At 38.5% G+C, this 16,719-nt stretch overlaps 1 protein-coding gene across 3 annotated transcripts in view; it reads left to right on the top strand.

Moving 5' to 3' along the window:
• The window catches only part of TRIO (trio Rho guanine nucleotide exchange factor), a 248,627-nt gene that overhangs the window by 218,604 nt on the left and 13,304 nt on the right, over positions 1-16,719 (top strand). The window contains exons 37-48 of one of the 3 annotated variants that reach the window (XM_027738974.2): positions 1,726-1,821; positions 3,075-3,223; positions 4,005-4,071; positions 5,541-5,644; positions 6,329-6,398; positions 7,884-7,973; positions 8,614-8,706; positions 9,245-9,295; positions 9,516-9,593; positions 10,480-10,671; positions 11,573-11,750; positions 12,555-13,324. In XM_027738974.2, coding sequence (XP_027594775.1) covers positions 1,726-1,821; positions 3,075-3,223; positions 4,005-4,071; positions 5,541-5,644; positions 6,329-6,398; positions 7,884-7,973; positions 8,614-8,706; positions 9,245-9,295; positions 9,516-9,593; positions 10,480-10,671; positions 11,573-11,750; positions 12,555-13,324 — 1,938 coding nt within the window. The remainder of the gene's footprint in view (positions 1-1,725; positions 1,822-3,074; positions 3,224-4,004; positions 4,072-5,540; positions 5,645-6,328; positions 6,399-7,883; positions 7,974-8,613; positions 8,707-9,244; positions 9,296-9,515; positions 9,594-10,479; positions 10,672-11,572; positions 11,751-12,554; positions 13,325-16,719) is intronic. The other 2 variants (XM_027738975.2, XM_039385174.1) reach the window with 2 other exon arrangements.

Below are 16,719 nucleotides of genomic sequence, written 5' to 3'. Positions count from 1 at the left end.
GTGAGCTCAGTTGCTCCCTCCACCTTTCCTTGGTTTCTGGGCAAGGGGTGTACTTTGCTCCCATAGTACATCATCAGGACAGTCCGCAGGCAGACTTCATGTATGCAGCTCCTTCTTCTTCAGATAATATGTGATATAATCACATGAACAAGAAACGAAACAGTTCTGAAGTTTTACAGCACTCGCACCTCTTATATCCCAAAAGAGAGAGAGAAGGGACCATGACCAGATTCAGATTCCAGCACTGACAGTGTTTTGTAAGACTAAGCTGAGCTTTACATCCAAAGTGAAAACCCACGTACAAGCACAGCTTTGGAAAACCTGGTCAACGGTCAGATTCAGGGGCATGTAATTGCCTAAAAGTCAGGCTAGCTGTGGGATCCAAAGTTTTTGGTGTTCATGCAAACATCATGTGCTAGGCCATGCTGAGTTGTCTAATATCATTAAATAACACAACCATTTTCTCCCCTAAGTGCTCATCTGCACAGTATACATTCTTCCATTCAGCGGAATCATTGCACACGTCATGTGTGCATTTGGTGGCAGTTTACAAGTTGTTTGCATTTAATTTTTGGATAAACTGTATTAAAGTTTCAAGATCAGTTGTGTTAATATGAAACTAATTATTTTCGCTTTTTGTTTTCTCTTTTTGTAAACTCTGATGCAGCATTATGTTGACTTGTGTTCTGTCTCTGCTTTGGCTCAGTTCCCGTATCTTTCCGTTTAAAGTTATTTGTATTTCCTTTGCTTACCCAGCCCCTGTTTTCCTTTCCAAATAAGGCAAATACAAGGCCAACTACCTAAAATCTGTCTATTCTTTTTTTTTTTTTTTTTTTTTTAATTTACTTATGGGGAGTCTTGTTACACCCATGCTTGATTTGAGCAGAACCTCTTGTGTGAAGTCATTATATGTGCCATTTCTTTGTCTGATTTGTTGAAAACGTTTGCAGGACAGCTTACCCTGTGCTACATGATGTTCACTGTGCTGTTTGTAATATGAAGTAAGCTTCATATTACACCGTTTCCACTTTCCAGTTACTAAATGGTAAATGTAATATGCAAACAACTCCTGTTTGCAGATTACTGAGGCTGAATTTAATGGCCTTCTCCCAGAATCCTTTACTGTGAACACCTTTTACCTTCAGTTGTATCTATAAACTGGCATTTTATAGCTTATGAGGCCAGAGGTCTTCTGTGCTCTACACATACCATTGGGGAAAATGGATGGCACAAGGAATGGTGAGCTCAATTTCCCATCTGAATCTGGGCAGTATACTCCAGCTCCTTTAGAAAAGTAAATGCCCTCGAGTTACTGGTGTATTTTTTCTTAATGTAGTAATGCTTTCTCATTTATTTCAAGTCTTCTTGGTTTCTCTTACCATTCTGCAGTTGTTGCTTTGTTTAAGTAGCAGTAAAATAGGCTAACAAACTGTTGGTTTTCCATTGGGTCAGCTCAGGCAGCTTTTATAGCTATTTGTCAGGAATTATCATCAGCAAAAGGAAAGATACTTCTTTGACTTCTATTGCACATAGGAACAGGAATTTTTGTCGCAGCATTTACCTTCTGTGGGGTTTACTTGTTGGAAGGGATGATCTTAGTGTTATAGTATACTGACAGTTACTGTCAGGTACCTTTGTCTGACAGAGAAGTGAAGGAGGTCTCTTGATCCTTGAGCAAGTACCAGGCTAACTCTTGGAGTTTCCTTCCTTTGTGTCATTGCACAGACATCATCTCGATTATTGGTGCGGCCGACCAGCTCCGAGACACCCAGTGCTGCAGAACTAGTCAGTGCGATTGAAGAGCTCGTCAAAAGTAAAATGGTGAGGCTGACTAGCAGATGCATGTGTCTAAGGACGTTGTGTCTTCAAGTCCCAACTTGCTATTCAAAGAAAAGCCACATTCTTTCCACTGACTTTTAAAACTTGCTGCCTGTTTCAAAAATCACTTTCTGGGGTAATGTACGGGTCATTTTGTACACACGCTGTTGTACTTTTTACTTCTCTTGCACCAGAACAGTGAATAGGAAGTAATCTATGAGGAAATTCAACACAGTCTTTTGTAAATGGAAAGTTTGGTAGTCCGTGTGTCTTGCAGGCTGCCCAGCAGTGTATGTAACCTAATGGTCCATGCATATAGTCCCTGGTGGAGATGTTCTCATTTCACAATTTTAGCCAAGGGTCAGCTTCCCCTGGTTTTTGGGCCAGTCATATCATTATTGGTTTTTTTACTTTTTGTGGGAAAAGAAAAAAGATTACAGCTGAACCCCACCCTGGTGAAGTAAATGTGTCTTGCATTAAAAGCTGTATCACATGCAAGGAAAATGTGATGTTTAACTGTAGCTTGATCCAAGATTATGGGCCTGAATTAAAAAAATCCAATAAATACTTCATAGAAGATGTTTGTGTTATTTCTCCCATTGCTTCTACATCTTTTGTACAAACAGAAGCCTGTGAGGTCCATGCAAAGGAGACAGTATATTTGGCACGGGATACAGGGACTCTTTCCTAAGATCTGAACTGTCATGAAGCTCACAAGCAACACTGATGGTGTAGAAGTCATTATTTTCTTTACTGAGTCACTATTTTGGCTAATTAATAAGATAAACAAAATGTCTTACAAAGAATACTACTTTGTTGTGTTAAAAAATGTAACATCGAAAAAATCTCCTTTAAAGATGTTTTATTTATTATTGGAAGTAACTTGTATATGCCAGAACTCAAATGTGACAAATATAATTTAATCCTTGGCAATGAGCGCGCATCTGTGTAGCTTTCCCCATAAAAATACTTACATCCTGAGCAGGATGACTTTTAACCATTGCTGCTTAAACCAACTCAACTCCTTTCTTTCCTGTGAAGGAAAGACTGTCATATCCCAAATGTGCTTCTATAAGGCTGTTATCTTGGAAAACCCATAGTGTTGGCTGGTTTCCTGGAGGCTTGAAATCTGCTTTGCCAAGATACATAACAGTAATTGATCTCCCATAGATTCCTTTATACAGCTGCATGTAATGTGTCTTGTGAATAAAGGAGAAATAAATCATTGTTACTGACTGTCTTGAATACCTTCTCAGGCTCTGGAGGACCGTCCAAGTTCCTTGTTGGTAGATCAAGGTGACAGCAGCAGTCCATCCTTTAACCCTTCAGATAACTCCCTTCTATCTTCCTCGTCACCCATTGATGAGATGGAAGAAAGGAAATCCAGCTCCTTAAAAAGACGACAGTAAGACCACATTTTTACTCAGTTTTTTACAATTTTCTTTTTTTTTTTTTTTTTTTTTTTACAATGCCCATTTTGAACTGGCAGCAGTTCAAAATGGAACTGGAAGCTGTTAGTGTGAAAGGGAGGAGATTTGTATTAGGTGTCAAGCATGTAGTTATGTTTCTCAGACATTCGTTGCAGTTTCAATTTCCTGTGATTTTTAATCTTAGTCATACCTGTGTTTAACTTCTGTCATGTGTCACTCTTATTTATTCAGGAAGATGCTGATCTTTAAATGTCCAAAAGACTATTCATGGCTAGACTTCCCGAACGAAGATTTAGGACAAAAAGACTATTAGGCTTCAAAATAATGGTCATTCCCCTTGTTCTGCTTCATCCCACACTTTATTTCTTTATGTAGTAGTAAACTGTTACCATGGTAGAACAAAAACATGTCTAGTTTCAAAATTTTTTAAACCTGTGTGTAGAAATAACAGTTCATATAGTTAAGAGTCTCCAGACCAGAGACATAATAGCATTTTATTTTAAACAATAGTTAAATGTTTAATTTTAATGTCATGTTTAAGAAAACATCTGACTTTAGATAAACAGAAGCAAGCCTTGTCCAGTTTCAAAGTCAAAGCAGTATCTTACTTAGAACCAACGTACAATAATTCTTCCATTTCAGTTCTGCCTATCAAACACATGTGACTGCAAATGTCTAAGAAGTTGTGTGCCATTAATCCTCTTGAAGAATGTGTTTAACTTTTTAATATATTTCACCATTTTCCTTCCCCTGTAGCTATGTCTTACAGGAATTAGTGGAGACAGAACGAGATTATGTGCGAGATCTGGGCTACGTAGTTGAGGTATGATGTTTTACTTTCTCCTGATTTCTTCTTTTTTTTAAAAATATGATACTAACCAGCTGTGCAGCTTGAACCTCACAATGTTTTTCAAAACAAAACACATGAAAAAACTGAAAATTTGGGAGTTTGCATTTTGAGTTTTCCCTCCTGCAGGCTTTTAATGTATTAGAAATGCTGCATCATATCTTATTCCCTTTTTGGTTCCTATTATTGTGTCCACCTTGTTGTTCTTCTGAAGAGTGTAGTTCTTTGTCATTTTTTTAAGATCACTACCTCTGGCCTAATATTATCTTAGGCTAGATGGTTTTATTTAGCACAACCAAATTTAAAAAAAAAAAAATTGTAGTTCAGCATACAGGACTTGAAAGTCCACCTTCCTCTCCTACTGCTAGACTTGTTTTAGACTTCCTAGCTTCCCCTACTGTAAAATGACATAACATCACACATCTCTCTTCAGTCTTCAGCTACCAACAGGATGCATTTGGAAAAACAGAATGAGCATGACAGTGAATTTCAGCCTAAGAATGTTCAATTCTTAAACTCTGTTTTAGAGGGAAGGAAGGAAAGAAAGATTGGCATTGTGAGAAGTGTTTTTACAGTATTTAAAGGGTGCATTAGAAGGCTATGAATAGACGTGTTTTTGTAACTAACAAAATAATTCCTGATGAAAATGCTAGACATCAAAACGTAAACTTGGCAAACCAAAACCAGACCTGGCTATTTAGGAATAGAAGTATTTAAAAAAAAAAAAAAAAAAGGAATAGAGTTGCATGAATATTACAAAATTTAAAATACTCCCAGCTCTAACTATATGATAGAATTGCTCGATGACATGACTGTGTAGATACCAAAAATAGGCTGAGACTATGGGAAAATGTAAAAGGACCATTACTGCAGCCAGAATGCTTGCTAACAGAATTGATGTTCAGCTTCTTTGTGTTTGTTTTGTTCATACTGCAAGTAGTAGTTCATGCAGTGCAGTCCCATAGGCAGTACAGCTTTGGTGTAGTACAGCTTCCTCAGCATGCTTTGGTGTAGGGTTAGTGTGGATGACTGAAATAAGAAACATCGAGCAAAGCACTACAGAAACCAGTTCAGCAGCTCTGACATGTACTCAGTAGCGGCCCTACTTGGCAAAGCATTGCAGCTGCTTCAGACAATAAGAAGAAGGGTTGTGGAAGTTTCCTTCATGCTTTGGTTCTGTTCACACAGGCTAAATTAGCTGGAGTGAATTCATTTTTCTAGCACTGGGCAGTGTTGTGCAGACAGCCTCAAGTCAATTTGTGATACTTTGTGTCTGTGCTCAATGTTATACTATGTTATAGAGCAGGTTTTTGCTTTGGTTTTGTGTCCCAAGCAAGCAGTTGCCATGGGCAATTTGGACAGCTTTTGGGAAAATGGGGATTAAAAGAAAGCTCACTTTTTTAAGAGTAAGAATGTTCACAGTGAATTTACTTGGATTGTTGCAGGGTTATATGGCACTTATGAAGGAAGATGGTGTACCTGATGATATGAAAGGCAAAGACAAGATTGTATTTGGAAACATTCACCAGATTTATGACTGGCACAGAGAGTATGTATTAACTTGAAAACTATCTGCTGAACTATTCTACCTAAAAAATATTAGACTGACTTCAAGACATTGTTTTATTTCCTCAAATATTCAGATACAAGGTAAAAACAGTTAGTCTTGTGCTTTGAGTTGTAGATTCAGCTTACAAATGTTGGTGTGAAGATCTATAAACAAGGATGCATATATATATATATATATATATATATATATATATAAAACAAGTGCTTCACCGGAGAGTATCTAGTATGGATAGTATTAAGTACAAGAAGTATCTCCATTGAGGCTTTGTTTTCTCTCTAAGAATACAGTCTAAAGAACTTGGTAGGGGTTAGCATAGCAATATTAGCACCTCAGGCATTCAGACTAGGAAGGAGAAAGCTTTGAATCAATATATATGAAATGAAATAATTTTATTAGTGAACACTAGGGGGGTTTTCATTTAAAAAATTACATTAAAATATTACACTGTTAACACTGTGATTTTGGACATACGTTAATATCCAAAGCTGCTGTTACGGGACACAAAGTGTCTTGCCTTGCAGTAAGACCACTTCCCTTGCAAAGTTGCTAGATATAGATATATATATACAGATACATGTATATATATATACCTGTTGCTATAATGTGTGCTATCAGGAAAAAAAACCCAAAACCAACGAAAGTACTTACTCTATTTATGTTCAGCTTCTTTTTAGGAGAGTTGGAAAAGTGCCTTGAAGATCCAGAAAAGCTAGGATCCCTGTTTGTTAAGCATGTAAGTGCAAACATCGTCCTTGGCAAACTCTATTGCTGCTATTGCCCAACGTGTTTGATTACTAAGTGCAACACAGTGGAAGTGCTGTACAATATTTGTCACTGTAAGATATGGAGAGTGAGTTTTTAAGAGCTTATAAATAAGTAAGTGCTGTAGTTTTTGTCCCTGATATCTTTGTGTGGGGAGTAAACATAAATGAGCACCCCATTTCTCAATTCAGTTACACTTTGGTGCAAGGGAATTGTCATTTCATATGACACCTGCCTTCTAATCCCAGGTATCCATGCAGTACCACAGAACATAATATATAAAAATAGTAAAGAGGCTCATTCTTCCTTCCAGTTTCAGTGCAGTCTAGTTCTGTATCCTTTCCCCCTTTCTGAGAATTTTGTTGCTGGCAAAATGCAAAACCTGTAGGAAGTAATTGTCCCTCTTTCTGATTGCTGTTTTACTTTCTCCTGGTATTATTTGTAACTGAGTTGTCTTTGAAAGGCACCTTTATCACTTCAGATGGAAAGGCAAGCTGTGATATTATTACAGCATCCTCTAGGAAAGCCCTGACTATTAGCTAGGATACAGCGATTCAATTCCTGCTCTTAATCTATGTCCTGTGTCCTTTTCAATCTCCATCTTGTTTCTTCATTTTTTTCATTACCATTTGTCTTCACTGGTCAGTACTCTGGGCAGCAAAGCCTCTAACGGCAAACCAATGCTAGCAAAGTGATAGGAAAGAGTTTGGAGTAGGTGACACATATGGTATGTCTGCGCTTCTTAACCAGCAAGATCAGCAACCAAGAATGAATCTTGAAGTTATTCTCTCTCTCTTGTTCTTTGTTGCTTTGTTGTTAAAAACACTTTCACAAAATAAAGCATCAGAGTTAAAAAATACTAGCGCTGCCATTTCCAGGCTTCATCACCTACATCCACACTCAAACTCCAGTAGGACAGACTGTACTAAACAGAGTACTCGAGAGGTTTCTCCTAACTATTCTGTAAATCTAAACAGGAGGAGGTCATTATTCTAATAAATTAGAATAATAATCAGATTATTAAAATAAAATTTAAAAATATTAAATTTCAGAGACTACATGCACTACAGAATCACAGAATGGTTAAGTTGGAAGGGACCACTGTGGTGTCATCTGGTCCAACCTCTCATTGCTCTTGCTAAAGGAAAAAGATAACCATTTTCATACTTAACTTTATTGTGGGACCTGCTGAGCTATCATCCTTGAACACCTGTTGTTCAGGAGGACTTATAACTGTGGGAATATTTTTCACTTGTGTTACCTTTTTAAAATCATAATGATATTCTCAAATAAATCTGTTTTCAGATCTGTAATTTCTGCATATGTAACTGCTTTTCCTCAAAGTTTTTTTAAGTTCATACTTTTGAACAGCTGTACTTCTTAAAATAATGCTCCATTTCAATCTGGCATGTTTTTCTTGATAATGATGTATCATTCTGTGTCTTTGTTCCTCCAGGAGAGAAGGTTGCACATGTACATAGTTTACTGCCAAAACAAACCAAAGTCTGAGCACATCGTCTCAGAATACATTGATACATTTTTTGAGGTAAGTTCTTGAGAGAGGATGTGCCAGGTGAAGGGTGTGTGCAAATCATAAGCATTATCAGATCTGTTGATCAAACCAAAAACCAACCAACCAAACAAATGCAGCAGATATTATTATTACTGTTTTAAATTATAATTTCTTGCCACTTCTGTTCTAATTCCTCAAATCTGATACAGACTCCTAGAGATGAAAACCAAAGTTTAGGTATAAGATATTAATTAATCAGTAGAGTCTTGTCCTTACTAACCCTAGGCCAGGCAGTTACCAGTGCATATTATATGAAATGACAATTTCGGATGAGCAGAGATCACTGTTGAAAATAGTTTATATACAACCTGTGACCAAAAAATTACATTTCACTATGCAGTCATGTCAAAAAAAAGAGATGAAAGATGCTTGCAGAGGGAAATACTTTGAAAACAAAGGTGATACAGATAAGGGAAGGACTCCAACTTTTGCTAACTGAAGATTAGATTCTGCTCTGACTTTTGCCAATTTCTGGTATGATTGCCATTAATACTGATACATCCTTCTATATGTATATATCTCTCCATATACTGGTATGAATACTGTGTTTTTAACTCAAACCCAAAGTTCTTTATTACTGAACAAACAAAAATGTTTGTTTTACAACTCTCAGGATCTAAAGCAACGCCTTGGCCACAGACTTCAGCTCACGGACTTGCTAATAAAACCTGTGCAGAGAATTATGAAATACCAGCTGTTACTAAAGGTAAAGTGATGTAGAGATGAATGTGTTAACAGATATGTTATAGATGTATTAATAGCTATGTTTTCTTTTTTAATTATTGCTGATATTTTTCCACCCTTCTCCCAAGCAGAACCCAGATTTGTAAGCAATACCAAATGATTATTTTCTGAGAATGTTTAGTTATAAAAATTGCAGTAAATGGCTTGGGCAGAAATTTGCTGCTTCTTTTAAGAGACCAAATGTTTAGATATGGAAATATTTAGAATTTTTACCAGTGTCATATGAACGGGAGAAAGAACTCTCAACTGTTTTCAGATGTAAAAGTGATATGAGTTGTTGGGACTGATCCCAGCGTCTCCATCTACACCTGCAACCATTTTAATGTCACATAAGTGTTTACTGAAGAGCAGCTCTGTGTAACACAGTTCTTGTATGAGCTAAGTCCAAATGGTGAATAAATCTTAAACAAAAACATTAAAAATAAAATTTTTCTGTGTGTTTTTTGCAGTTTGTCATATTCTGACAGAGGATAGTAAATTCAGATTTTTTTCTTTTTCAGGACTTCCTCAAATATTCTAAAAAAGCTAATCTTGACACAACAGAACTAGAGGTACTTGAAACATTTTCTCTTAGTGACATGAATTCTCTTAACTCTGAACTTCTCTTGTTTTGACAGAGTTACTTTCCTTTTCTGATCTTCCTGAGAATGTGATTTCAAGTGTTTACTTGCTGCATTTCTGTTCTAAAGCAACCCTATCAAATTAAACAAAATGTTATGCTGCTAACTCATTTGGAAAATAAAGCTTTGACTTTTTATTTGTCTTGAACAGAAAGCTGTAGAGGTCATGTGTATAGTACCAAAACGGTGTAATGACATGATGAATGTTGGCCGCCTGCAAGGATTTGATGTAAGTTGGCTGGAGTTTTGCTTAGAGATTTCATCAGGTTCTCTAGAAATTAACCATTAATGTTGTGGGGAGAAAATAAGGTAGAGTGCTACCTCGTTATCTGGTTAGCTGGTGCAAAAAGCAGTGAATGAAAAATCAAGTCTTAGCCCTGTCAAAGACTTTTTCCTGGGATACTTCACCTGCCATGTCAGTCACACTAGGTAAGTCCTTCTGCAAAATCTAGAAAGTGCAGGTGTTATTGCAGTTCCCTTGTTGACTAAAAGAGGCTTGCAAAATAGTGAAGTAATCAGTTGTCAGCAGGTGAGCAGCCCTGATTTCAGTAGTGTAGACAAAGGAGGAGGAGTCACTGAGTGACCTCAGTAATGTACATGAGGCAACCGTAATCTTTCTCCTTGTTTTGCTAAGTCTAGAAGAGCTGGAAATTGGCTGTTGAAGCAGTATATATCATTTCAGACCACAGTCACAAGTTCTGCTTGCAAAGCCCTTTATATTCTGTGATGCAGGTATGAACTTGAATTCTTCCCCTATTCAGCACCCTGGAAGGCACTGGAAGAATATATAAGTAACTGTTAGAGTTATTGAGAATAGAGAAATGAAAGCCTTAGAGTTCCAAGCCTCAAAATGGAGTATGAATTGAAAAGGGTGGGAGTGGCTTTTGGGGGGTTTGTTTGGTTGGGTTTTTTTATCTTCGTGATGTTTGCTTTTTTGAGAAAGGGCACAAGAATGTCTTGTGTATAGGAGGAGCAATGAATATATAATGGTCAGTGACAGTTGGAAGTTGGGAAATATTGAAAGTTATTTAGCATGAGCATCTGCTCAAAAAGATTGATTGGGGAAAGAAATGAAGAACTGCACTAAATGTGTTTCTGCTTCCCTCTGTATTTAGGGTAAAATTGTAGCCCAGGGTAAGCTCCTGCTCCAGGACACATTCTTGGTTACAGACCAGGATGCGGGACTTCTGCCACGCTGCAAGGAGAGACGGGTCTTCCTCTTTGAGCAGATTGTCATTTTCAGTGAGCTGCTAGATAAAAAGAAGGGTTTCTCCATGCCCGGATTCTTGTTTAAAAACAGTATCAAGGTAACTGTTGTGTGTGAGTCTTTGTGTCCCCTGCACAAACTCTGCTAAGGTAACAGTTTCTCATTCTGTGGGGAGTCACTAGTGACATCTAGATGTGCAATCATAGAGCACAGTGAGGTGTCAGTTATTTCCTGAAATACCAAATCTATTCTCACTCTGATGATATATGGAAATCTTTGGATCTGATGCTACCTACATGAAGCATATGAAGACAGGTGTTCTTGCACAAAGCTGGACAAGCGTTCACAAAGAATTTAGTTTTAAACTCTGTGCTATGTGTACAACACATAGCAAAGTAATTGCAAATAGATTTAATAACTTTTTATATATTCTTTCTGATATTCAAATATGTAGATAATATTTGTAAGTAGTGCGACCTTCTTAGATGTGTCAGCTCTCCCTCAAACAAAAAGCGTTTTCCCTCACTTCAAGCTTGTCAAAAAAACTTGATAATATTAGAGCCCAGCAGCCCTCCTCATGAAGTGTTTTGGGTGGACCCTGCTTCCCCTAATTCACCTTGGTGCTTTGTCTGCTGGCTGAGCCTCCTGTTTATAGTGCTAGCTGAACAGCCTGGTCCAAGGAATTGCTGTATCTGCAGCTGAAGCCTTTGGTGTGGGCCAGTGGTAGAGCTCCCTGGCAGGCTTAGCTTTTTAACTAACATGAAAGGAAAGTGAGGGATGATGAAGAACATTGGGCCATGCTGACCAGCTGGAGATTGTTCAGGCAAGTGTGTCAGTAAACTGTACACGAATCCTCAGTTTACTGTAATCCTTCATTTCATGGTATTACTTTACCGAAGGAAAGAACAGTTATCATTTGAAGATCTAAACTCCTAAGTAAGAGATTTTTAGAGGTATGTTTCACACAAAATGCACAAATAAATTATCTTTTTTTCATGAAGGTGAGTTGCCTTTCCCTGGAGGAAAATGTGGACAGCGATCCATGTAAATTTGCACTAACATCAAGGACGGGCGATGTCACGGAAACCTTTATTTTGCATTCTGCCAGTCCAGGAGTCCGCCAGTTATGGATCCATGAAATTAACCAAATTTTGGAAAACCAGCGCAACTTTTTAAATGGTAAATTATTTCCTTTCACTGAAGGTTCATAATTGAATTACTTGATTCTTTCATCTGTTGTTTCTTGGACCAGTAAGTTTTCTTTTTCCTGAGCTAATACAGAACAGTTGGGGGATATGTACCGCATTTCTGCTTCAGAACAGATGCTAGCATTTATAATAAGAGTGGTAGTCTGAATTTACATGGTGTTCTCTTGGTGAAATTTTCCAAATGTTTTGTAGGAGTGAATCAAGATTGTCACCATCCGTTGAGGTGGAGAGCTTGTGTACCCCTTTTAAGCAAAGCAAGCCTTTAAATGCTAAACCGAAGTGGAATTTTAAGCATCTATTCAGAATATGTTTTGCTTGTGTTATTTTGGTGGCCATTGTTGTCACATCTTATTGTGGCAACATACAGATTCTGCAAGAGAAAAGTAGAAGGTGGTAGTGTCTGTTGTGACACTAGAAGGTTCTTGCTGTATTTTTATATCTATCAGTTGTTGCCCCAATATAGACTTTTTTTAAAGAGTTACAATAAAGAGAATTTGGAGTCACACTTGTTTTTTTCCCAGCTTGGCTGCTGACTAACAATGTGATCCTAGAGGAAAACATTTCTTCCTATTTTCAGATTCTTAATTGTTAATATAGGCTAATGTAGCAGGTCATGAAGGTGAGATATAGAAAAGTGACTTGACCAGCATTGTTATGGAAATTTATTTGAACAGCACTCCCCTTTCTGCCAGTAAACATGTCTGTTTTAAACTGCTCCTGTTCCCTTTCCTGCCCTCTCTCTCCCCGATCGCCTCCCCTCCCGCCCCCATTGCAGCCTTGACGTCCCCAATCGAGTACCAGAGGAACCACAGTAGTGGTGGAGGCGGCAGCGGGAGCAGCAGTGGTAACAGCAGCGGCCCCAGCAGCTGTAGTGGCATCCCCAGCTCCAGCCGTAGCCGGCCATCCCGGATCCCCCAGCCTGTCAGACACCATTCCCCAGTCCTGGTCTCCTCTGCAGCCTCGGCCCAAGCAGAGGCAGACAAGATGTCAGGTATGTCCATTCACAATCACTCCCTGCCACACTACAACACCTCCTTAGAAACTGGCCTGAGCCAGCCAGACAGGCACCCTCCCAATGCAGAGCCGGATGGTCCTCAGAGAGAAGCTGAACAGATTCCCAAGATGAAAGTTATTGAAAGTCCCAGGAAGACAGCAGGAAATATTTCTGGCTCAGCTGATGGAGCCCAGAAGGACTCACGTGGAAGCTCAGAGGACAGTCGAACAAGAAACAGCATAGGATCACTGACGCTTGGGAAGCCAAGGCCAGGGGCCATCTCACCAATGAACTCTCCTCTCTCCACGACTTTCCCTTCTCCCTTTGGCAAGGAAACTTTTCCACCCAGCAGCCCCCTGCAGAAGGGCTCCTTTTGGAGCTCCATCCCAGCATCCCCTGCCAGCCGCCCTGGCTCCTTCACTTTCCCTGGGGACAATGACTCCCTCCAGCGGCAGGTCCACCGCCACTCTTCACACAGCAAGGACACAGACCGCATGAGCACATGCTCCTCGACCAGCGAGCAGTCAGTTCACTCCACCCAGAGTAATGGGGTAAGAGCGGAGCACCTCTGTCCTGCGAGCTCTTCTAAAACCTTCCCATGCTCCCTTTCTGTGCGTTGCCATCATTCTTCGTACTAACTTCTGGCTCTCCAGTGCTGTACTGCTCTGAAATAATCAACTGTTCAAATATCTTCTGCACATTAAAAAGAACAAGAGTGTCTACCTCTCTGTGTATGTATACATACGAACATAGCTATGTATACAGACACAAAAGCAACTGCTAACATTAGATGCAATTTCTGCCTCTGCTGAAAACATAAGTCGCTAAGCTGATAACTACTAACTCGCTGTCCTTGCTTTTTTCGTGAAGGCACACAATTAACATGCTGAAGCGTGGCAGCCAGAGCACCTTGGGGTATGCATTGCGCCAGCACTTAAACCTGACTTCAAGAGTTTGGCAGATTGCCTTGGGGCTTTTTTCCCTTTCACGCACAAATTCGCCACCATTGTCGTGGAGACATCTACGGTCCCTGGGCTACTTGATTTTTATTTTTTTATTAATTTATTTTCCCCTCTTTCCTTTCAGCCTTAGTTGTTGTACAAAATTCTCTTTTTAAATCCTATGTTTGATCAAGGAAGCTTTCTGCAATCCACTCAAAATAGGCCAACAAAACCTAGCTAAAATAATCTTCCTTCTACTACAATCAAAACAAATACCCGCTCCACTTGCCTTTTTTCCTTTGTTAAGAAGAACTGGTTTAGGGTATCTGGAGATTCAGCCTCTTAGTATGCACTTGGTGTGTTTGTGTGGAAATCTGGGGTATCAACAGAATCTACGTTACCTGTAATAACGTCTAACATCCACCAGGAATGCAACACAGCAATTACAGGGGCATGTGCAAATATAAAGCAAAAATGTGGAGGCTCTTGCCATGGATGTGGTAGGCAGGTTATGGTGCCTTTCTTTTTAAAATCGCATTTGATTTTTCTCTCACTAAGCATTGTGTTCATGAATGTTTGTCTTTCCACTCTCTCACAAATAGTATGCAATACCAATTTTACAAATGACCTAATTTGCTGGACCTTTTTTAAATGCATGCTTATCTTTATAGAACTGTTTAACATACAATGCTTTCTTGACTTCCTAGTTCTTATACTTACTTTTATAATAGCTTCAGAAGAAAAAAATTATGCTTTGCATGTTTTGTATTTTTATCCCAATCTTCCTTCAGCTTTTTTTTTGGTTTAGCTCTGTCTTGTGTTTATTTTCTGTCTAGCAAAATGTGACGTGATGTAATGTAATATAATATCTGGGGTAATTTGAATATTTCTCACTTACTGCATAGTATATGAATCAAGATGGTGGTACTTTTTATATGCAGAGAAGACTTGCCTAATATTAATTCAGGTTGTTCCATTAAAAAAAAGAGAAAGGGAAAGATGGGATGGCACTGAGTTTGCAAAACATTTGGATTTTGGTACTATCTCAGCAAAGACAGCATTGGTTGTTTTTATCTCACTGTGAGAGGTAATCATGGAATACATGCCTTCTGCTTCACAACTGTGTCTTTTAGTTTGGTAATTGAGATGGGCCATCAGTCCTCATTTATAACCTCATTTATAGACCAGTCAGCAAGATTTCACACCACACTGAACAAGCTAGAGAAGATGGGTTGTGAAGGTTTATTTTGATTTAAGCACTTGTGTGTGTATATTTACATGTGCATATGGTTATGGTTGATTACTTTTGGAAAGTTACTTCTACCAAGAAGAAAAAGGAATAGGTTTTGCTAATTGAGGAATATGGGAGGAATTTTTTATATTTTATTTGTAGCTCCTTCTCTAATCCCATAGTTGAAGTCAGTGATTACAAGCAGAACTTGAAGCAGAAAAACATTAACTGTGCAAGAATAATTATTTCCTTGCAAGGCAGAAGAGAAGGCTACCTTTCTGTGGTGAGAATGAATGCTTGGTATAAACACATTCTCAAGAACATTTGTCACTTAGTAGTTACCAGACACTTGTTTGTTTAACAGATTTAACTGTCCCTGTTGAAAATAAGAAATATTCAGAGTTTAATGTGATCCTTCAAGACTTAAATGTTAAAAAGGAATACTATGTTACAGAAAGGCCAGTCTTTCAGTTACACAAATTCTGCTGCATGCTTAGAAGCAGTATGTTCAAGAATAGTGCGTGGGGCAAGGTTTGGTGCTTAGGTTGAGATTGCTTCTTCCCTTCATCTTCCCCTGTAAGCATAACAAGAGGAGTTAACAAAAGCAGCTTTTTTCTGAATAGAGTTGTTTTTCATCTAGGTAAAAGAATGTAGCAAGTTGTAATCTTAATTTAAATAATGACTGAAAATTAAATTACTTTGTTCAGTTTGGCTATGCCCAGTTTGCCTGAATCGTGGAAGGGGCTTGTAAATACGAAAAGGCATGCAGGCAGTCCTCTAAACTAGAAAAAACAAATTCTCCTGCTGGAAACACAGCATCTGAAATTAATGTAAATATCCTTTAGTAGAGGTACAATCCATGATAAGATCTTTCTCTCTGAAGTAGCATTTGCTTCATTATCCTAATAAGGCAAAAAAAAAAAGACTTGGATCACCCAGTTGAATGTAACAGTCCAGCTAGAATAAAATGTACAGTCACTGGAAACCCAAGCCTCAGTGTACTGAATGTGCTATGAATGAGTAATCTGAAACTGTTCCTTTCCAAATCTCTTGGTTTCTCAGCCAGAGTACTAATAGGGAAGCACAGGCACAGAGAGGTGGAGTGACTTGTTCAAGGCCATTAGCAGATTAGAAGAGAATGCGGTTTTCAGGGCTTCCAGTGTCCACTGACACCTGCTGCATCTCCTCAACACTGAGGGGAGAAATATTTCACAGTTTTGAGAAAAAAGATTACACTCTTTTAATCCTGTGTGCCAAGCTTTCTACTAGCGCATACACGGTGCTAACATGTGGTTATGCTATATAGGCAACAGGAGTCTCCACCTGCACCTGTGTACTAATTTCCTTCTTCACCTCAGCTACTAATGAGCAATAGTGAGCCCTCACTGGTAGCGAGTGACCTGAAACAATTTGAAATAAACACAGAGACAAAAGACAGGCGTACACACACATACGCACTTCATGTCACATCATTAGTAGGCCATCCAGTTTGTTTTTAGTTTGTTTCAAGAAGGAAATAAGTTATCGAGGGAGAAGGTTATGTAATCTTGTAACAGATTTCACACTTCCATTTATTAAACCTTATATACTGAATACATGCAAATGGACAAAATAAGTCTTAGTTTTAAAAAATAATAATTTCTAGTGAATTTATGGTCAGGACAAGGATTTTTTTTTTGAAAGTACCGTGATTACAACTGATCCACCATAATTAGCTTTCTACAAATGCTTAGTGAGGATCATGAACAGTAGTTGAAAGTGTATGATAAACAGC

This window comes from Pipra filicauda, unplaced genomic scaffold, assembly GCF_003945595.2.
Source record: "Pipra filicauda isolate LSUMZ 115617 unplaced genomic scaffold, ASM394559v2 scaffold39_size4671491_pilon, whole genome shotgun sequence".
In the NCBI taxonomy this organism is placed as follows: domain Eukaryota; kingdom Metazoa; phylum Chordata; class Aves; order Passeriformes; family Pipridae; genus Pipra; species Pipra filicauda.
Note: the sequence above shows the minus strand (reverse complement) of the source record. Positions and strands in the feature narration are given on the sequence as shown.